Genomic DNA, 23137 nt, shown 5'->3' with positions numbered 1-23137 from the left:
TCGACAAATATTTTTTGATCACCAATAATCACCATATCTGACATAGTCAAAACCTAAAGCAGATGATTTTCTAGCTCTCCTCCTTTATACAACTAATTTATTTTAAATAAGAATCACAAAATGAGCAGGGGGAAGGTATAGCTCAGCAGTAGCGTGCCTGCCTAGCATGCACAAGGTCCTGGGTTCAATACCCAGTACTGAACCTCCATTAAAATACATAAATAAACCTAATTCCCCCCCACAAAATAATAAAAATGCTTAAAAAAGAAAGTAATAAGATATTTTTAAAAAATCACAAAATGAAAAGACTAACAATAAGGACTAGAAAAAAAATCTGAGGGCAAAATTTTTTTCATTGAGCTTTATATATAGATAAAGTCATGATATAAATAAATAAATAATGAAATATTACTGTACAAGAAAGGAAAGGAGTAATTGATACTTTTTATTTACACTAATGTACTTTTTGAAAAAATGAAAAAACATGCCTAAATATTAGTCTGTTGATGAATAATGATATTTTAGCTTATTAAATAAGAATAATAATTTTAAAGAATTAATTTCAATTTTAAAGATATTATTCAAATTCAATAAAATATTTCATGTATGAACCAAAATATGCACTAACCAGATTAAAATGTTAGATCTTGCAGTGCTCACTCAGTTTCACTGTTTTAAATTTTAAATACAAATGAAACTTTAAATGATCACATACAGTGAGAGAATAGAAATCATTCTGTATCTTAATCTCTAAAAGCACATGCTATCATTTATTTTGAATCTACTGTTTAAATTCAAGAATATGTAGTACTATAGAGGTCTGAGATGTGAACCTTTCCCAAAATGAGCTAGAAGAATTGTAAACTATTGTGAACTTACTCTTGAAATGCCTGTGTGTAGAGTCTGCATGTCTAATTGGGAATTAGCTTTTATGTAAAATAAAATGTTTAAAGAAGCATAAGTGATACAAATATGCTAATTTGAAGCTTTCATTCCGGAAACTCAGTAATAGCAACAATTGTTACAGAGTTTATATAAACAAAAGAATTTGGAGGAGAGAGGAGTATTCTATCACCCATGTTGTTTAGAATTAAAGACTCATGGTGAAAATAAAAAGCAAGCCAACTCCTAGTTGGCTTCCATTATTGTTCTTAAACCCACCCCCTTATTGCTTGAACCAGGGGTTACTGCTCCCACTGCCCCACCCTTGCTACACTACTGCCTGCTAAGCTCAAGGCATGGTGTCAGGTGTTGGCATGCCAGATTAGGCAGAAGAGATGAACTCCTGTTCTCAGGGAACTTCCAGGTGAGTTCCATGGGGGGTCAACAGGGAATAAATAAAGAAAAAAGAATTTATAGAATTCAAGGGCTGTGAAGGAAACAAACAAACAAACAAACAGATCCAGAGATAGAGAGTAACAAGACGTCTGTTAGGCAATGGGGTGAAGGAGTCTCATGTTGGTGCTTGATGAACAAGGGGGATGAGAGGGAGTTGAGGTTGGAAGATAAGCAGATGCCTGACCAGCTTTGAAGAGTTTGTTTTTTATTCGAAGTGCAGAAAAAAATCCATTCAAATGTTAAGCAGTGAAATGACATAAATTTATGTTTCCCAGTGATTACTCTGGCTGCGGTGTGAACAGATTAAAATCTGGCAAGAACAGAAGCTAGAAGAACAGTTAGACTATATCTAGTCTTGGAGAGAGATAATGGCTTGTCCAGGAAAGGTGGCAACAGTTACGGGAAAAATAGTAAGATATGTTTTCAGTAAAATAACTATTATTCAATTAAAAAAAGTTAAAAAAAAAAAAAAAGATACGTTTTCAGCAGGAGTGAGTGAAAGTGGGGAATGAGGTAAAGGAAGTCAGCAAGAAAGACCCAGGTTTCTGGTTTGTATAACGAGGAGAAAGGTGGCGCCTTTTCTTAAATGGGAAGTTTGGCAGTGGACAAGTTTCCTAATAATGACTTGATTCAACATGCATCTCTCAAAGAGCTTTTCGTTGTTTGGGTTCTTAACAGATTTTATTTTTATAGCAGTTTTAGGTTCTCAGCAAAATTGAAAGGAAAATGCAGAGAATTCCCAAATACCTCTTGCCCCTGTTGCCACACACAGCTCTCCCACTATCAACATCCTGCACCAGAGTGGAAAATTTGTTAAAATTGATGAATCTACATTCACACATCATCACCCCAAATCCATAGGTTTCCATTAGGGTTCACTCTTCTTGTTGCACATTCCCTGGGTTTTGACCAATGTATAATGACATGTATCCAGCATTATAGTTTCAGAATAGTTTCATTGCCCTAAAAATCCACTGGGCTCTGCCTATTCATCTCTCCCATCTCCTAACCCTTGGTAATCACTCTTTTTTTTTTTTTTTTTTAACTGTCTCCATAGTTTTGCTTTTCCAAGAATGTCATATAGTTAGAATTATGCAGCATGTAGCCTTTTCAGATTGACTTCATCCACTTTGTAGTATGCATTTAAGCTTGTCTGTGTCTTTTCATGTCTTGATAGCTCACTTATTTCTAACACTGAGTAATATTCCATTGTATAGATGTATCACAGTTTATTTATCCTTGGTTGACTTCTTGGTTGCTTCCAAGCCTTGGCAATTATGAACAAAGCTGCTATAAACATCCAAGTGCAGGTTTTTAGGTAGACATGTTTCCAACTCCTTTGGGTAAATACAAAGGAGCACAATCACTGGATCATACGGTAAGAGTATGTTTAGTTTGTAAGAAATTGAAAAACTGTCTTCCAAAATGGCTGCACCATTTTGCATTCCCATCAGCAATGACTGTTACTCTACATCCTTGCCAGCATTTGGTATTGTCAGTGTTTTGGATTTTCACCATTCTAATAAGTGTCGTTTAGTATCTCATTGCTGTTTTAATTTATAATTCCCTAATGACACATGATGTTGAACATCATATGTTTCTCTGGTGAGATGTCTGTTCAGGCCTTTTGCTCATTTTTTAATCAGGTTGTTTGTTTTTTTTTTGTTGAGTTTTAAGAGTTCTTTGTGTATTTTTGATAACAGTTATCAGATATGTCTTTTGCAAATATTTCTTCCCAGTCTGTGGTTTTCTTCTCATTCTCTTGATCAGCTTTCAGTTTTTTCTCTTCAAACCACAGTTTCATTGTAAGTTTCATTTTCATTCAATCAAATGTGGAAATTTTTCATACTGTATAAGGCTCTCTCTTCCCTTTTTAAAAACAAATATATTTTATTATTACAAAAGCAATATGTATTCCTAATGGAAAATTTGAAAAACACATAATTAGAAAAAAAAAATGAAAAACTCTAGCACTTTGAAGATTAATGGCCTTAGGAGTACTGGGAAACCACACCCTTGAGCTGGGCAATTTGACAATCCATGTCAGAAGCCTAAAAAGATACTTACCCTTTGACCCAGCAATTCTTGTTTAGAAATGTATCCCAAGAAAATAATTGGACATGTACCCAGAGAGTTGAATACAAGGATGATGTTCCTAATTGGAAAAAATTAGAAACAACCTTATTATTTGTTTGGGCTGCCATAACAAAGCACCACAGACTTGGTGACAACAGAAGTTTATTTCTCACAGTTCTGGAGGCTAGAAATCCAAGATCAAGACATCAGCAGGATTGGTGTCTTCTGGGGTGTCTCTCCTTGGCTTGTAGATGGCCATCCGCTCCCTGTATCTTTACATAGTCTTTCTTCTCATATGTCTGTGTCCAAGTTTCCTCCTCTTCTAAGACACCAATCATAGTGGATTAAAGCCCATGCTAATGTCTCCATTTTAACTTAGTTACCTCTTTAAAATCCAATCTCTGAATGCAGACACATTCTGAGATACTGGGGATTAGGACTTCAACATATAAATTTTAGGGGGACACTATTTAGCCCATAACACAACCTAATCCAAGAACTGGGAATTAGTTAAATAAATTATGATGCATTCACACAACGGTACATACATTCTAGTTTATGTACACACTGTCATTAAAAATAGCCCCAAAATATGTATGGCATGGAAACAATCTCATGATGTATGTTACTTCGTGTAAAGAACAGGCTACAAAATAAACGTGTAGTATGATTCTTTTTTTTTTAACCTACTTATTTTTCTTTTTCTTTTTTCTTTTTTTAAAATAGAGATACTGGGGATTTAACCCAGGATATCATTCGTATTAAGTACGCACCCTCCCACTGAGCTGTTACCCCATCCCTGTAGTATGAGTCTTGTTCTTTCTGTGTATGAAATACAAACACAAATGCACAGAAAAATGGCTAGAAGAGTTAATGGCAATTATATTGGAGGGACGATACGGGTGATTTTCCTTTGTTTTATTTCTATTTACTTATCTATTGCTTAATTGTACATTTTAATTTTTTCCACGGTAAGTTTGTGCTAAATTTTAAAATAACCCCCCATCCATGACACAAACAATCTAAAAAAAAAAAAGAAAGAAGAAGAAATCGACCCTGTACTTCAAGCATGTTTTAGAGAACAGTTCTCCAGTTATGTAATTTTCCTTTAGCCATTTCTGCTTTCCTGCTGCTAAGGTGAGTTTCAATAGGATATGAAAGTGTTCCTGACTGGCTCTGTTTGCCCCTATACAGTAATGGCCTGCTCATTTAAAGTGCAGTGAAATGCTCTGTGTACTCTTATTCTTTTTTTTGGAGGCTGTTTGGAAAGGTTTTTGCTTAATCATAAGCCATTGCTGAAGCCAGTGACATCACAACTGAATGATTCATCTTGGTTTACGACTTCTGATCAGACAGACTCTGAATCCTATTTTCAAACTGATAGAGAAAAAAAAAAGTTCTAATGGGTTGGGTTCCCAAAAAGAGAGGAGGGTAGATATGTTCCGAGCCCTGATCTCTGTGATTTCTAGCTTCGGAAGCAGAAGGTGCCTATTCATATCTTACTCACAGGAGAATTGACTATAGGCATTTTTCTTCCAAAGTCTGTTATTTCTTAGAGGCTGGACCTACCATTCCAATGATTTCTTCTGGGTCTGTCCCTCTTCCCTTTCCCCACTTCTGTAGCTTGGGTAATTTATGCACAAAATACATACCATTTGAATAAAAGGTCAACACCTAAGTTAAGACATGATAAAGTAATTCGAGGTTACCTGTGTACATGACTCCACATGTTTAGCTTTCATTCTGCATAACATACCTCCATGGCCATCGAAACGCAGCTGCTCCCTTGGTTGTTACATGGAATAGTGAAGGATTTAGCATCATTATACATGTACAAGTAGGTAGTGTACAATAGCAGAATTTGGAAATTTGGTCTTATAATAGAGGGTGTATCTTGTAGGAAGCACCTTGCTTACACTGCTGACAAATCTTGAGAATACGTCAAGGATTAAGACTTCTCCACAGAGGCATGTATTTCATAGACCACTTCTTGCCCTCAATTTCTCAAACAGAGATGCTTATACCAATTTGTCCACTTTCAGAGCAGAGCAGTGGGCGTGCACTCCAGGTTCCTAGCATTTTGATCCATGATAAAATTTGAGTTAATGACTATTTATGTCTATGTTACAATACTGTCAGTGAACAGCCTTGATATTGAAGCAGGTGACCTACCATGGTCCTGGCCAGTGAGCATGAAGTAGGAATGCCCTTCAGGCATGTGCCTTTACTACTTGTAACACTTGGGAGTAGGTGGAGACATAAGAAGGGACAAGAATTCAGAATGTTACCTATCAAGGTGCCTCTGGCAAAACCCTCTTGAACAGACTGGATTTTGTTTGACCTTTGGTCAGACTTGGATAGAACTTAGATAAGAGATTATCTGTGAATACATAGTCTTAAAGGTATTTCCTCTAGGCTGACAGCTCCTGGAGAGCATGGGCCACATCTTCCGTAGAGCAGGCACAAAATAAATATCTGTTCAGTTGAGTGCACAGTCAGCCACCTACTTGCTCACCACCTTCACGTTCTAAATATTCTTCTGTTACAAATCTGGGATATGATAAAATTCTATTAGTGTCATGAGGCTTGAATGCTGTCCTAACATTGTTTTTAAATATTAGAGATAAAAGAGAACTTAGAAATAATTTCATGTAGAGTACTCTCATTCTGCAGATGGGAAACTAAGACCCAGACAGGCTAAATAATTTTTCAAAGCTAGTTAGTAACCGAGATAGAGGCAGGAGAATCCAGGTTCTCTTGGCTCCCTGTTTGCTACTAAACACCCCTAAGCCACTAAGAAGACTGCTTCTGCTTTAGGTTATGCTGTTTTGTTGTTTTCTTTTTCTTTTTCTTCTCTCGCTCTTTCTTCATGTGCTTTCTTTTTTCTCCTACTGGGACTGGGACATGAGATCAACATGCACATCAGAGAACTTTTTAGAAAAACCAGGGCTGTTGTGTTGTGGCCCAGTATCGTGGGGGTAGAACTTAATCGTCCTAGAAAGGTATCAGGTTTACTCATGTTCTCTGGGCATGAGTTGAATGTAAGAGCCTTGCCCTGGAATATCAGGAGACCTGAGCCCTCATCTTGACTGTCATACTCCGGTGGCCTTGGGAAAGTTAATTTTCCTCTCTAGGCCTCAGTTCCTCCTTTATAAAACATGCAACTTGGACTACATGAGCTCTAAAATCCTATGATTTTACCTGTTTCCACGTCTGAAGTATGAAAATTGAAATTTTTTTTTCTACCTTTAAAGTCAAAGCCACACCTAAGCCCCATGGAATTTGATCACCCTTCCATTTTTGTGTGTTGACAAGCCTTCTTGGCTCTGTTTGGTGTAACTAGAATGATTTAGTTTTCATTTCAATGGTTCCAATTATTATCTTCCATTTGACATTCTACCAAAGAAGTAATTGGCACAATGGTTAAAGGTGATCTGTGACTCACTTCTTTTGGGTCCTGTTTCGCGTGTTATTTTGAAGGTGTCTGGACCTCCTCCCCTCTGTCTCTCACTCGTCTGGAGTTGGATGCTATCTGTGGATCCTTTCTTCCTTTGCTTCTTGTGGAATTGGGAGAGAGGGGTAGGTCTCCTTAGGATCAACGATCCAAGCAGGTGCCTGGAAGGGGAACATTTTCTCTAAGTAGAGGGAGGGGAAGCTGCCAGGTTGCTGACTCTGCGTTAGCAGGTGATAAGGAGTTAGTTGCAACCTGATTCCTCTCCCCACTGCAGGGTTACCTGCTTTGTGTTGTCTCGGCAAAGCCCCCTAGACATGTCATGGCAGCCTATCCCTTGCCTTCTTCTGCTTACATACCTACACGCCCAGGAACAGAGAATCAAGAGATCAGCTTTCTGGCTGCTGCTGAAAGGATGCTCTGTTTGTCAGTGGCAAGTGGCCTGCTTTACGCTGAAAATCACCCTGATATGCAGAGCTGCAGAATACATAGGTTATTTGTTACCTGCATTGAAAGGAATATAAAGCCCAGTGTCACATTACTTTGTTGGCCTCTAATAGAACTTTCTCTTTTGCATCAACAGTTCTACACCATCAATCACTCAACAGCATTTATGAAGCACTTGCCTTAAGCCAGAAGGATGCCTTGAAAAAGAATAAAAACTGTGATCTTTGGCCTCAAGGACTAAAAACTTGCTGAGAGAAAATTTGAGAATGCATAAGAACATGAAGTACTACACAACTAAGTACAAATTAACATATGACAGAATATTTCCAGACATATTTAGGAGTTAATTAATCGAGCCGGGGAGGAGTTTTAACAGAGAAGTCTTAGAAGAATAGTCACTGCAAAATTAATTGACTATATATACATACTTACCGAGAAAACCCAGGGATAATTTTACAAAGGATTTAAATGATTAAAGAAAGCCCCACTGAGTCATATTCCAGAGAATACATAAGGTGCAAACTAAAAAATGACTTGACAAGCTCTGTTTTCACAGAGACTGAGCAGAGAGAGAATGAAGAAGCTAAACAAGAATCTGTAGAATTACACCTGAAGGCTGAGCTACGGAATTTGGATCTGATAAAATTTGTGATAGGGAGCCACTGGAGGCGCTTGATCATGGGAACTATGTATGAAATTGTCTAAGGGAGAAAAATCTTCCTGCTATATATAAACTCATATGGAAAAGTTAGCGGCGGGGCCCAGGTTAGAGCTGCAGCTGGGGAAGTGAAATGGAGATGAACTGGAGGGATGACATGGAGCCAACGAGCAGGGCTTAACCAATACTTGGACAATAATCACGACCAACCTTCACTGAGTGCTTTCTATGTGCCAGTCACAGAGCAAAGAGCTCAGCACAGGAATTAATGCGTTCAAATCCTAACAGAACTGTATGAGAAGAAATTAAACAACTTGCTCTGGGTCATGCAGCTATAAGTAAGGAACTGGAATTTGTACCCAGACACTCTGGCTCCAAAGCCACTTAACTACTGTGTTAGACTGCATCTTTGAAGTCAAAGAGTAAGTAAGAAAAATAAACAAATGGGGCCTAATTAAACTCATAAGCTTTTGCACAGCAAAGGAAACCATAAGCAAAACAAAACGACAACCTATGGAATGGGAGAAAATATTTGCAAATGATGTGACTGAAAAAGGCTTAATTTCTAGAATATATAAACAGCTCATACAACTAAATAACAAAAAAACAAACAACCCCATCCAAAAATGGGCAAAGGACCTAAACAAGCAATTCTCCAATTGAAGACATACAAATGGCCAGTAGACACATGAAAAAATGCTCAATATCACTAATTATCAGAGAAATGCAAATCAAAACTACAATGAGGTATCACCTCATGGCAGAATGGCTATCATTCAAAAGTCCATGAACGATAAATGCTGGAGAGTCTCCTACACTGCTGGTGGGAATGTAATTTGGTGCAGCCACTATAGAGAACAGTATGGAGGTTCCTTAAAAAACTAAAAAGAGACTTACCCTATGATCCAGCAATCCCACTCCTGGCCATATATCCAGAGGGAACTCTAATTCAAAAAGATACATGCACCCCAATGTTCATAGCAGCACTATATACAATAGCCAAGACATGGAAACAACCTAAATGTCCATCAACAGATGACTGGATAAAGAAGTTGTGGTATATTTATACAATGGAATACTACTCAGCCATAAAAAGAATAAAGTAATTCCATTTGCAGCAACATGGATGGACCTGGAGATCGTCATTCTCAGTGAAGTAAACCAGAAAGAGAAAGAAAAATACCATATGATATCACTTATATGTGGAATCTAAAAAAAAAGAAAAATAGGACACTATGAACTCATCTACAAAACAGAAACAGACTCACAAACATAGTAAACAATCTTATGGTTACTGGGGAAAGGGAGTGGGAAGGGGTAAATTTGGGAGTTTGAGATTTACAAATGTTAGCCACTATATATAAAAATAGATTTTAAAAGTTTCTTCTGTATAACACAGGGAACTATGTTCAACATCTTATAATAACCTTTAATGAAAAAAATGAAAACAAATATATATATGCATATGCATGACTGGGACATTGTGCTGTACACCAGAAACTGACACATTGTAATTGAATGTACTTCAGTAAAAAATAAATTAATTTTAAACAAAGTAAGGAAGAAAATTACCCTAATGCAGTGATTGAGATTATGACCTAGATTCAGACTCCCTGGGACTTCTGCCTATGGCACTTACTGGCTATACACTCCTGGACAATCCACTTAAAATTGTACGTCTCCTTTTCCTTATCCATAAAAATGGGGTAACAGTTCCAGTGTATAGGGCTGCTATAAAGTATAAATGTGTTGCAGCGTGCACTGTGCTCAGCCAGTGTCTGACACATAGTGAGTGTTCAATAAATGTTTACTATCAATAAAACTGCTGTTATCATCCTATGTTTTTGAACCTGGCAGGATAGCAGTATAATTGCCAGAATAAGAAAAGGGGGACATTTCATTTAAGGTTATTTACCACTCGTGAGGCCTTTGCTCTTGAGTGACAGGAGACCTAAGGATCAGTAGAAATCATACTGAGGGAAGTGTTGAGAAATTGAGGGACATTCCAAAGAGAAGAAGTAACTGAAAATGCCAGTCATTCAGAGCACTGGAAAAATCATGCTAGAAATGAGGGAAAGGGAGGGAGGCTTAGACTTTGGTTAATGTGGAGCCTCTATTTTGTGGGCAGGGAGGAGTGGGACTGACACGTTATTAACTTACATATTGAGCATGAATTTAACTTCCCTTTTGGTTTCCTCTTTTTCACCCTCACTATTAATAGACTATGCACATATTGAGAAGTAATCTATGCTGCAACTCTCCCTCAGAACTTTATGTACTTAAAGTGGAGTTAGGAGAGATTTTTAAAGGACATTGCTTAAAAATATATATATATATATACATATATATATATACAAAAACAATGATGACATGATAGGTGACAGACATTGTTCACAGGTCAGAGCTGCTAGTTCTCTGAAGTCCTTTCCTCCCGAGAGAGAGCTCTAAGAAGAGGTCTTTGTGCCCCATGTGTAACAACCACCTTGGAGCTGAGTAAAGCAAGCAGTCTTAGTTTTCTAAAGACCAAGTCTGGGCAGGTCTGTGCTTTCACTACGTGGGAGGGGTAAGTTGTTAAGTTTATTCACATGTTAACTGCCTAAGTCAAGGTACCATGGCTCCATTAGTTCTCCCAACTGACTGGAGACCCATACATGGGGGCTAAGCTACCTGTCACTGTATGTAACAGGAAGTAGTGACTTGGCACTCTGACATCTGGATTCACTCTGTGTTCTCATTTGGCTCAGCGATATTGAGAAAAGACAGCAGTAATCATTGGTGAAATTAGTGCCCTCAAAATCATTCATTCACAAATATTTATTGGCAACAGTGAGTAACTGTATAGAACACAGTTTCTGGTACCTAGGAAAAGCTCGAATTTTGTTGATTCTGACCCAGTGTCTGGACTGTCCATTTGCCAATAACTGCTTTTCTTTAAGGAAAATCCAACTATATCTACAGAATAAAAGCATAGGTAAGAAGGAATGATTAAGTACAAGGTAGATTGAATGTGTTTTCTCTCTTCTGTTTCCATCTGAGAAACCGCAGCTCCAGTTCAGCAATGGTATAGTGACTGCTATTACACAGCAATGATTGGTGTCTGTGAGCTCAGGCTGAGTGCTTGTTACAGAATTTGAAAGGCCAAGGCATAGTCCATGTACCAGCCCTCAACTACCTCCATCAAACTGTCACCATAGAGACAGAAAACTTAAAGCTTTCCTTATAATCATTTTGGAAGGGAAATGTCTATTTCTGGCTGAGACTTGGCTTTTCTGGAGTAAGGTTTATGAAGAATGTCTTACTGCCTGCTATGTAGTGAGGAATTTAGGACAAAATATGGAGCAACCTTATGGGGTAAGATGATCAGCAATTAAAAAAAAAGAAAAACCTACCTTACTAGCATAGAGCTAGATCCTACAGGTCAGTTATGACCTGGATAAAATTTAGGTACTTTAGAGGTAACTCATCTTCATGTTCTGTGGCCTGCCTCTCTCTGGAGTGTGGTTCAACAGCTTCTTGCCCTAATTATTCTCATAACCTACAGAGTGATCACCACCCTGAGATCAGATCTCCCACAAACAATTAAGTCATAAACTCAAATATCAGTTACCAAAGGCCATCTGGTTTAAATAATATTTTTTAGCTGCTACTGCCTTAGGTCCTTACAGATAAATAAGACTGAGTACCTCTTTGTAAGTTTCCACTTTTGCCTCTACTGCAATACTAATCAAATGGTTTTTTGGGTGAATATAATTTTGTTTCCTAGATAGATGAGAAATTTAATCTTTCAAATAGCCAATGTTAGCACTAATTCTGAATCCAAGTGGGACTCATGGAAAAGAAGAGTTTATTTCAGTCTGTTTTACCTCTTGGAGCATTAATTCCATAAGGGAAGCACTTTATTAAATTCTGCTGACATTTAAAGCTTATAAAATACATTTACTGGGTTCTTTTAAACCACACTAAACTTTTTTCTTTGGATGCTTCCGAAATTGCATTGGAATTTATCAAATTTTAAAACACATATCCTTGGATACCACAATTTCATTTCAAGGAATTTCTTCCAGAAAAATATTCCCATTAAATGAAAGTCTTTTCTGAACTTGAAGCTATTCAGCCTAATGCCTGCACTTGGTTCCAAGAATGCCTGACAAAAGATTGGCAGATTCTCTTCTGGAAAAATGTAATAGCTCAAGAGAAATGACATTTGGGGGCCCTACAATGAAGCAGGTGGATTCTTGCTTGATGACCCCAAAGTAAAGCCCACCAAGGGACAAGCACCATGTGAGTACACGAGCTAACAATCAGCTATTATATAAAAGTCATCTGACATTTGAAGAATGCCTCCAACATGAAAGGCAGATGCCAAAACAAAGGAATTTGGTGGAAAAAGAGACAATGCAGGAAGATAAATTACATCCATGAAACATGAATAAACAACAATGGAATGCTATAATAATAAAGAATGGTTGGGGGAAGGTATAGCTCAAGTTGTAGAGCACAAGCTTAGCATGCACGAGGTCCTGGGTTCAATCCCCAGTACCTCCATTGAAAAGCCAAATAAATAAACCTAATTACAGTCCCCCTGGGGGAAAAGAAAGAATGATCATAGAATAAAGGGAGCTCTCTTGAAACAAAAAATATGATTGCTGAAATAAGAAATCCATTGAAGGATTGGAAGATGAAGATAAGGAAATTTCCTGGGAGGTAGATCCAAGAGAAGATACAGAAGCAGAAAATAGAAGAACATTAGACAGGAGGTTGTCATTCTAAGGGAAGTAAGCCAGAAAGAGAAAGAAAACTGCCATGTGATATCGCTTTTAAGTGGATTTTTTTTTAAAAAAGGACACAAATGAACTACTTTTTATTTATGACTTAGACGACTGATTTCTTAAATATGTGTAAGTACATTTGACTGTCCTTTATGATTGGATTAATGCATTCTGTTGTTTCTTATTTTGTGGTTGGCTTTATTCCTTTGATAACTGTGTAAGTTTAAAAAACTAAAACTCTAAACTGTTCTTGGAAACAATGAACAGTACATATATGTAAATTTTAAAATGTCTATCTCTCAATGAGTTGCTCTTCCTAGAATAAACTTCGTTTACCCCCCAAAATAAATTAAATTAAATTAAATTAAAAAAAAAAAGAAGATCGTTAGAGGATTAGTCCAGGAAGTTCAATATTTCTTAGAAAATGGAGGGAGAGAGCGAGAGAAACAGACAGTGTCAGTCAGAGTCCTAACAGCAAGCCCAATGCATCCCACATGGTTCCAATAAAGAGATTTTTTATGAAGAGTCTATGTATGGAAGTGTGAGCAGGAAGGATTAGGGAACAAGCTAGGGTGGTATAGAGTCCAGAGGCAAGAAACAATGAGAAGCTGTTACACTCCCAGGGCTGAAGGGGCAAGGCTGGAGGAGGTCGTGTAAACAGAGCCCAGTGAGAGCTGCAGCCAAGGAGGCAGGGCCTCCCAACAGGAGACACACCTACTGCCTCAGAGATGTGCTGTACCTCAGGGAAGAAATACCCTGACTTCTCTCTCTTCTTGTGACCTGATCTCACACCCGCCAGTCCTAACCAGAAACCAGCTGGTACAGTCTATCGTGTACAAGGGTCATTCTCTCAGGGCAGGACAGGGCTAGTATGTGAAGGGAAATGAACTATTGAAGAATAATACAGTAACATTTTCCCATCTGAAAACCATCTGGTAACCATCTCAGAGAACTTAAAAAAAAAAAAAAGAAAAAAGAAAAAGCCCTACACAAGCACGGCATAATGAAATTTCAGAACATTATTAACAAAGGGAAGATTCTAAAAGCTTCCAGAGAGGAAAAAACAGATCATATATAAAGGGTCAGGAATCACAATGGCATTGAGTTGATCAACAACAACACTGAATGCTCTATGACAATGGTGCAATGGCTTCAAACTTCTGAGGAATCATTCTTTCCAAGCCAAATCATCAGTTAATTGTAAGGATAGGACAGGCATTTGCAAACATGCAACATCTCTAAAGATTTACACCTCTTCCTAGGAAGCTATTATAAAACAAAGGAGTACACGAGCAAAGAAACCAAAACAGAAGTCCCTGGGTTGAGGGAACATGATATATGCACAGCCAAGAAGTGATGCTGACAGCTATGCAGACGTCCTAGAATATTTCTAGTTTAAACAGAGCAGGAGAAAGGAAGCCTCTATCAAGATGTCTTTAAGGAAAAGATAAAACACTAATCATTTTCAGAGAGATTTAACAATTCTTCTGAGGGTTTGGGAAGGGCAATGAAAATGGAAGCAAATGACTACTTAAGAAAATCAGCCTCCTAAAGCTATTTGATTTCTTAATTTGTGTATACATTTGCTTTTATACAACATTAAATTTAAAATACTCTCACAAGAATGCAAAGCACAAATGTAAAGACATCACTGTACCCTTGTATGTTATACCAAAAAGTTGAAAATAGCCTAAATATCTATCATTGGAAGATTGGTTCAATTACGGTCCTGCCAAATGATAGAATGCTATGTACTCTTTAAAAGGAATGAGAACCTGGATGTATACTGAGTGAAAAGATGGCCTAGATATATGCTTAAGGGAAAAAAACAGGTTTCAAAACTTGTATCCATAATGTGATCCTATTTTTCAAAGTAAAAATATTATTTGAATATATATTACTTTATACATAGAAAAATGAAAGATTGGGGAACTGCGGGTTTTTATTTTCTAATTAAAGTTTTTGGTATTGAATTGTTTATACTGAGGATGGACTTCATGTACTCAGAAAAATCAACACAGATGAATTTTTAATAAGATTACTTTGGGGCTTAGAAATCAATTTTTCCATACCTTCAGTTAACAACATTCATTCATCAAACTATTGTGTTTGGTACTGGAGAGACAGAGATGAATAAAATATATTTCCTGCCTTCAGTTTTATCACAGTCTAGTAGAATGGTTTTTAATTGCCTAATGCTTCAGGGTGGAGTAAATGTTTGATCTGAATTTCATTTCAAAATATATTTTAAATATTTAAACACCTGTAATAAAATCAATTAATTTAATCTAATACATTTTAATACATTGGGACCACCACTAGTTAATTTCTTCCATCAGGCAAACTATTATTTTGTGTGTGTAGCTATCAGCATTGAAATTTTCCTGTTATTTCTGAGTATATATTTGAATTTATTGTAAACATGTCATTACTTAGAAAGGTTGTAGCTTTACTTTGGTCTTTAAAAAAGATCTAGTCTGCATATGTCTGCTTATAGAAAAATCTGCAGGTGACTATGCAACCACCGCATGTGTATGCTGAACACAATTAAATACACAGCAAAATTTAAGTTCATCTGCTTGATGTACATTCTTATGTGCAAAACAGATAAATGTCTAACAGGCAGGGTAGATAGGATTTTGCAGATCCTTAAAGCTTTATAAGTTTTCATTGTTTGACTTTTGTTATAAAGTACGTGAGCAGTTATTGGCTATTCTTGTGAACCAATTTTTAAAACATTTTATTATGAACACTTTGAAACAGATACAAAGTAAACAACAGAATAATAACAGCTCTATACTTACTGCCCAGCTTCAGCAATTACGAATATTCTGCCATTCTTGTGTCTTCCAAATCTCCATCTGTTCCCCACTTGACTATTATTTTTTCCAGTAAACGTTTTCCTTTACTCTTGTTTCAAGTTTCTGAATCTGTCCAGTTGAAGAGCAGTTAAAAGAACATTATTACCATTTGTAATTATTTATCTTTGTTGATCAAGATTTTCTCAATATTATTCAATCAAAACAAAATACAGAAATATTTTAGATACTGAAGCTTATATAAGAGTGCAATTATCATTTGTAAATCCTAATTTCAAACTTTAGTGTTCACCAAAATAACATGGTTTCTGAGATTAATGTTTTTACATTAAAATTTTTTTTGCTAAAACTAATACATGAACATGCTTTAAAAACTTCAAAAATAGTACAGAGAGTATACATAAAAAAGAACATCTCCTTCCTACCCCGACCCCTCCCAGTTCCTCTTTTCAGAGGCCAGATTCTTGGGAGAATTTCCAGAAATACTCTATGCATGCACATACAAGCATCTGCATAACTACAATCCTTGAAGAGAAAAGCAAAGCCAAGCCCTATTGACAGTGTACACTGTTTTCTATATCATGCATTTGTTCATTAATGTTTCTTTTAATATACAGATCAAAGAGCTTTTGGAAAAATACAACACTGCTGGTATAATGGGAACCATATCTCTGACAGCACATCGTCAATGAACAGAGAGAGGAGGGAGAGAGTACCTTACTTTTGGGAAGTGGAAAAGGTCGTACGATATTTTAGCTGACTCGATGAAACAGCTTGCGTGGCAGAAAAGCAGAAGATTGTTTTAACTGGTAATCCTCCTCAATTACAAATTTAATTGCTTGGTTTTTCTTTTTTTTCTTTCTTCACAGCATATGTTAATTGGTAGGTACAAAATATCCAGAACACCTGCTATTCTGTTGAACGTCATCCCTGCTATGATGCAAGAATGCCGGAATTTGAGTCAACCTGGGTTTTAGTTTCAGGCAAGCCATATAACCTCTTTGGTTTCCTCATTTCTATAATAGGGATACCATGTACTCATCTTTCTCAACAGGTTTTGAGATTATCTACTGAACTAGAGTACCATCCTATGGTGAAAGCAAATTGTCTTTCGGGTCTAAGACACATGGGTTTGTAATCACTGTTTTGTAGCTGTGAATGGTACAGTGGCTGTATCATTCATTCCATTCACAGGACACAGTTGAGTACCTGCCATATGCCAGACACTGTCCTAAGTGTGAGCGTACAAGGGTAAATAAGACAGACAGGAGCTTAAATTGTTTTTGAGCATATAGTGTGTGCCAGGCACTGTGCTAAGGCTGAGAAGTAGTGATTAATCCTCAGGTGGTGTCATTTGCTCACATAGCCACAAAAACATCTATATCTGAAAACTCTCAAATGTATACTTCCTGGCCTGACGTCTCTGAACTTGGCTCTTATATGTACAACTGCCTTTTCGATGACTCTTTTAAAATAATTCACAAGCAACTCAAACATAATACATCCAAATCTAGACTGACTTTGATCCCAAAGCTGTTCCTCCCTCCCCTTCTCCCCATCTCTATGAACAGACCACCATCCACCAAGGTGTTCAAGCCAGACACCTGGGGGACATCCCCGACAGCTCCTCTCCCTCACCTCTTATCACCTGGAAGACAAATTAGTTCTACCTAAAAGGTAGATCTTGAATCCATCCACTGTTTTCTTATCTGCAATCCCCCTTGTTCAGACTTTTTTGCAAAAGGTGCCTCACTATTTTCCTTGCTTCCTCCTGCTCCCTTACAAGCCATTCTCCATACAGTGGCCAGAGTGGATTCCTGGCATGAGAGCAATGGCAACAGTACTGATAACAGACACAAACAAAACAAATAAACACAACTGAAGATATAAGAATTCTTTCAGTTCCACTCCTTTCTGGGAAGATTCCACCTCTGTGCTTTGGAGCTTCTATTATACTGATGAGGACAAATTGGTAGAGATGCAGAAATGGTGAGGTCAAAAAGATAGACTTATATGAGCAAATGCAGGGAGTTATTCAAGGAGCAAGAATGCACACTTAAAGGTGAGAGAATGAGGCCAAGGAAAGAAGAGCCAGGTCCAGGTCTGGCCTAATTTTGGGGGTAATATTTAAAGGCTGTTGTGCCATGATGAGTCGAACTTAGAGAGATGGATAGATCAAGATTTTTTAAAAGTATATTTACTGAGACTCATGCACATAAGTTTCCCTTTTGTGCTTAATTCATAAACTTCTATCAATATTAGATTTTTATTATTTTTATTTTTAGTATCTGTTGTTTCTTTTGATGAGACTGGCTATGCGTGGGCTCAGCTTTATTCAAAATCTCTTACCAGGGCCTAATGGATGGCACATTCTTAGCTTTTAGGTTTCATCTTAAACATTACCTTTTCAGAAAGTCTTTCGCATCTGTCTTAGCTGGATCTCCACTGTTGTTCCTTTTCATGGCACTATGGCTTCCTTTATAGAACTTTGCAATTGGCAGTTTATTCACGTGTGTAGTTCTGTGTGTATGGACTCACACCTGAGTTGCTCATCATCTGTTTCCAGCAGATATAAGACCAAGAGCACAAGGAACTGGAGCTTTGCTCATTGCTGTAGAGCTAATGCCCTGCACAGTGCTCTGTGCATAGAAGGCTGCCAATGAATACTTGATAAGTGAACAAACTTGTAGAGCTTAACATTGAGAAGGATATACAGATAGTGAATAGATAATCATGTTATGATGACCACAGCAGGGGAGCATGGTACTTCTGTAAACTCGAAGAGGCTAATTTAAGTGGCGAGCAAGTCCATTCATGCCTCCCTGATCTAAAAATGAGTCGGGAGTTGGCCAAGTGACAGGAATGAGGAATGTTCCAGGCAGAGGAAATCACAACCGTGAAGGCTCAGGATGAGAGTATGGAGCATTTTGGGGAGATCAAAGAAGACCAGTGTGACTGGAGCTAGAGAGGAAGAGATGTGCCCGTGGAAATATGTGGTAAGCCTCAGGGCTGGGAGCTTCATCCTAAGGAAAGGAAAGCTTTAGGCAGCAGAGTGAGGTGATCAAGTTCATTTTTAAAAGACCACTACAGATGTGTGGGGAATGGATTACAGGTGAGAAGTGGAGAGTGCTTGGAGAAGTAGGCCAGGGCAGAGAGGATCTAGGGAGATTGGCTAGGCCTGTGTAAGAGCGTAGGCCGGAGAGGATAGAGGCATGCTTAGAGGAGATGGTGAATTTGGAGAATAGTGGTGATTCATAAGAGATTTAGAAGCTAGAGCAGTTAAGATACGGTGAGTCATTGGTCTTGCCTTAGGGGAGTGGGAGAGCTAAGATGACTTCCAGGGTTTCAATACAGACCACTGAGCGGCACCTTTTATTGAAATAAGAGAATACTGGAAAAGGAGCCAGTTGGTGGTGGTGGGTGAGTGGTGTGAAGATGATGAATTCAGTTACGGACAAGATTCAAAGCACCTGTGAGATATACAAGATGAGAGGCAAAGCAGGCAGTTGAATAGATGGCAGCGTGGTGGTCAGTGGGATTCTGCATACAAATGAAGCTCTCTTTCTAGGGAGTGAGTGGAATGAAAGGCTTAGGATGGTGTCCTGAGGACCTCTCACCATTTAAGCGTCAGACTGAGAAGAAGCCAGCAAAGTGAAGCCAGGAGTAGTCAGAGAGGTAAGAGAAACACCAGAACATGTGGTGCTACGGATGGCCTTGAGGAAATGGTCTAAGACAAATGTCTCAGTGAATTAGCAGTCAGATTTTAAGCAGAGAACATCACTCAACAATTTAAGTTCTGGTAATTCTCCCCTTTTATTAGAAAACTGGATATCAATATTTCTTGGGGTAAAAGATACCTCCCTAACTTCCACCTTAAAAAGGCTATTTTATTTTCATATAACTATTTTAACCTCTAATATTCATTTATAATGCATAAACGTTTTTATATTTTTGTAGTTACAATGAATGCATCATTTTTTTTCCATTTTAAAATGAAAGGAACTTATGACTTCATAATGATAATTTTAGTGGCTGTATAATGTTCCATTCAATGACATTTTGGAGATTTATAACAGAATATGGTTGATTCTACTAAAACTATAGGAAGAAAAAAAAACTACAGGATGATAAACTTTTTCTCAAAACCCACCCTCCTCTACCATAACAAGATCATTTTAAATAGTTTAAAAAGCACAGGTACAAAATGAGCTTATCAATAATTTTGCCTTCTGGAGTTTAAATACAGATAAACCAATTCCAGTATGTTGCTTCTTCAACTTCATACAGTCACAATTCAACCTTAGAGAGAAAACAGAAATTTTGAGTTATATCCTAAGAAGAACAGTTAAAGCACAGGGAGACATGATTATTTTGTTGATCCTAGAAATACAAGGACTCTCTTTATAGATAAACTAACAAACTGAAGACCAATATATCACCTTGATGCGCACTGGTTTTTGAATCTTCAACAACAGATAATGAAATCAAGGGCAAGGGGAAATGATGCTTTTATGCATTGCCATTAAATGTTAAAAATGTACTGAAGAATTTTAAGGTATCTGGTATATATATATATATGTACATGTATATTATATATATTAAAATTTATTTTAGCATTATTTGATGACTTCATACATTCAAAGTTTTATTCACATCATAAGTAAACTTTAGTAAAAACAGGGTAAAATGGTTAAGACCTGCTTCAGTTGAAATGCTCTCATTGGTTTGTTTAAAGTTGAGCCCTAAACTGATGAGTGAGGTAAGCTGCCAAGATGAAAAAGGCATTTTCTGGAACTGTGGCATTTGAGTTTCTATAGGAAATATGGCTAAATGCAAAAAAGTGAACTCATGATTAAGCCAAAGACACTTTAATTCTTTGATCGCATGAACTTCTGTGTTGAAATCAGTACTTTAGCTCAGAAACAGTAAAAGTCTCTTGCCACCAACAAATGGGTCTCTAGTTTGGTGATATCAAAAGTAATTGATCAGGAAGCCTAAGACACTTGGCCTGCTGAACTCTCTTGGTTTAACTCAGTAAATATGTGTTGAGTTCTTACTTTGTGCAGGACAAAGTGCCAGATAGAGCTTCCAGAACATCTTTATTTAAAGGCTTATCTTCTCTCTTACCCATTGTTTTAAGAGTGGACTTAGCTCTCTGCATGGAATTTGTTGGCAGTTTCCTGTGTGTCCTGTGTTTGTCTTCATTCCAGGTTATGGCGATGAGTAGTGATGTCAGTGCTAGCCAGCTTAAGCAAGGTCCTGGGTTAAGGGCTTGGGGCCTCTCCTTGTGGTGGGGGAGAGAGGAGGAATGGGTGATTAGAAGAGATGTGGGCCTCTGAATCATCAAGAAGTTCTAAGTATTGACTACCTTCTACACACCACATTCTCATTTAACTCTTGGTTGATAATCACAATTGTATGAAGGACACGGCATTAACTGCATTTTACAGATAAGGAAACTGGCCAGTAACTTATCCAAGGCCACAGAGTACATGTTGGATCTGGGATATGAATCTCATCTCTAGGTCTTCAAAGGCTTTCCACAGTGCAGAGGGACCCGGTAGGATTTCAGGTGCAGAGTGAATCATACTGGGCCCTCCACTCCCATGTTTCTACAAGATGACATCTGTCTAGGATGTATATCTAAGAAAGTAGTAAAAGTCATGGACAGGCAGTTTATAAGCTGAGAGATATGTGGGGTATGGGTCCATCATTTTTTTTTTGTCTTGATGAGGAATCTCTAAGGCTATTGTAGAACTAGTGTTACTGAATTTTTGCACATGCTACAAAGACCTGTTTCCTCCACCAGACAAAAATATGAATGGCTAATACAGTTCTGTCTCAAATAATGAATGTGAGGATAAAACAAGGCCCTTTGAAAACTATGGCACTAAACAAACTTGTTAGGTAGCAGACATCTTTCCAAGGTATCAGGGAACTGTGAAGTAGCTGATTAAAATAAATTCTTGATTACCCGAGATACTAGATGCATCAATAGCATTTGGTAACTGGACATCATTGATACAATCTAAAACCGCATTGTAACCAGCAATTTTAATCTTTCTGAGATTTGTTTCTTTTTAGAGCTTAAAAAAAAAAAAAAAAAAAAGACGAGGTGTAAAATGCCAGTAAGAGTAATTAAATTTCTTTTCCTTTGAGCCGCGTCCAAATGTTGATGGAATTATAGGACGGGACAAAAAGATCAAGAATAAAGCCAGAAAGAGACGCACGAACCCAGACTGTGCCAGTTAATACTGAGGAAAGGAAATGCGTTTGGAGAGGAAAGACTTCAGACATCCCTGGGGACGGCTCGGGTTCGGGGCATTCCCTTTGGCAATATTCCAGAATCTGAGTCCCCAGGGCTCCCCCCAGCGGGAAGGGAAAGACGCGAGTGGCCAGGCGCGCGCGTACGCGTGTACACTCACGTGTACACGCGCGCGCGCGCGCGCACACACACTACACATACACACAGCCTATTTCCTCCGCACCCCCTCCCCCCGGGGGGCGGGTCTCTTTCTCTTTAAAGAACAGACGGTCTCCGCGCAAACCCAGGCTCTCTAAGGCCCCGGGGGCCAGGGACCCGAGCTGCTAGCAGCCAATGGGCGCGGTGGAGCGGCTCGAGCGCGGCTGACGCTGCACCAATGGGCGCTCGCGGGGGGCGGGGCCAGCGGAGGAGACACTATTGTTGATGAGGAGGAGCGGCGGCGGCGGCTGCATCACCTCGTTCCTGCCGGCCGCGGCCCGGGCGCCCCCTGCACCTGGATTCCGGCTTCGTCACCCCTTCGCGGGGGCCTTCCCTCCGGCCTCGAGAATCCTCCCCCTTCAACCCAACAACAACAAAACCCCACGTCTCGCCCAGCCACCGGGGAGGGGGGACCATGTCCCAGCGGGTGAGGCGCAATGGGTCCCCCACGCCGGCCGGCTCCCTCGGGGGCGGTGCGGTCGCCACGGCCGGGGGAGCCGGGAGCCGCCTTCAGCCCATGAGGGCGACGGTTCCGTTCCAGCTGAAGCAGCAGCAGCAACATGGCAGCCCCACGCGGAGCAACGGCGGCGGCGGCGGCGGCGGCAACAACAACGGCGGCTGCTGTGGTGGCGCCTCAGGCCCCTCGGGCGGCGGCGGCGGCGGCGGGGGCCCGCGCACCGCCTCGCGCAGCACGAGCCCCACGAGGAGCGGCGGGAGTTCGGCCGCGCGCACCAGCCCCATGGTGGCCACGCAGACGGGCGCGTCCGCGACGTCCACGCGAGGCACCAGCCCCACGCGCGGCGCCGCGCCCGGGGCCCGCGGGAGCCCCCCACGGCCGCAGCCCCCGCCGCCGCTGCTGGGCACCGTGTCGTCGCCTTGCTCGTCGCCCACCCACCTGTGGACAGGCGAGGTGAGCGCGGCCCCACCCCCAGCTCGCGTCCGGCACCGGAGGAGGTCCCCGGAGCAGAGCCGAAGCTCCCCGGAGAGAAGGAGCCCAAGCGCCCCGGTTTGCAAAGCAGGTACGTGCAGGGGGCCGCGCAGCGAGGGGAAGGCGGCGGCAGGAAGGGGTCCCGGACGCGCGCTGCTACCGCGCGGGGACTGCGGCGCTGCCGCGGA

The 23137-nt window shown here is 39.5% G+C and overlaps 1 protein-coding gene and 1 long non-coding RNA gene across 11 annotated transcripts in view; one reads left to right on the top strand and one right to left on the bottom strand.

Moving 5' to 3' along the window:
• Positions 1 to 1526: 1526 nt before the first annotated feature.
• On the bottom strand, positions 1527 to 23055 carry LOC123613335 (uncharacterized). 10 transcript variants are annotated; one of them, XR_012507125.1, is made up of 6 exons: positions 22917 to 23055; positions 20686 to 20842; positions 15544 to 19857; positions 3588 to 7369; positions 3406 to 3493; positions 1527 to 3207 (listed from the first exon to the last, which is right to left on the bottom strand). It is a non-coding gene; the product is annotated as an uncharacterized LOC123613335 (long non-coding RNA). The 10 variants fall into 10 exon arrangements; XR_012507127.1 differs by having other exon boundaries at positions 1527 to 3736; positions 5171 to 5199; positions 6860 to 7369; XR_012507121.1 differs by having other exon boundaries at positions 3406 to 7369.
• Positions 22291 to 23137, top strand: part of FAM117B (family with sequence similarity 117 member B) — a 59255-nt gene continuing 58408 nt past the window's right edge. Inside the window, exon 1 of the mRNA XM_074364159.1 lies at positions 22291 to 23040. Coding sequence (XP_074220260.1) covers positions 22437 to 23040 — 604 coding nt within the window. The 5' untranslated portion in view covers positions 22291 to 22436. The remainder of the gene's footprint in view (positions 23041 to 23137) is intronic.

Source organism: Camelus bactrianus, chromosome 5 (genome assembly GCF_048773025.1).
Source record: "Camelus bactrianus isolate YW-2024 breed Bactrian camel chromosome 5, ASM4877302v1, whole genome shotgun sequence".
NCBI lineage: Eukaryota > Metazoa > Chordata > Mammalia > Artiodactyla > Camelidae > Camelus > Camelus bactrianus.
Note: the sequence above shows the minus strand (reverse complement) of the source record. Positions and strands in the feature narration are given on the sequence as shown.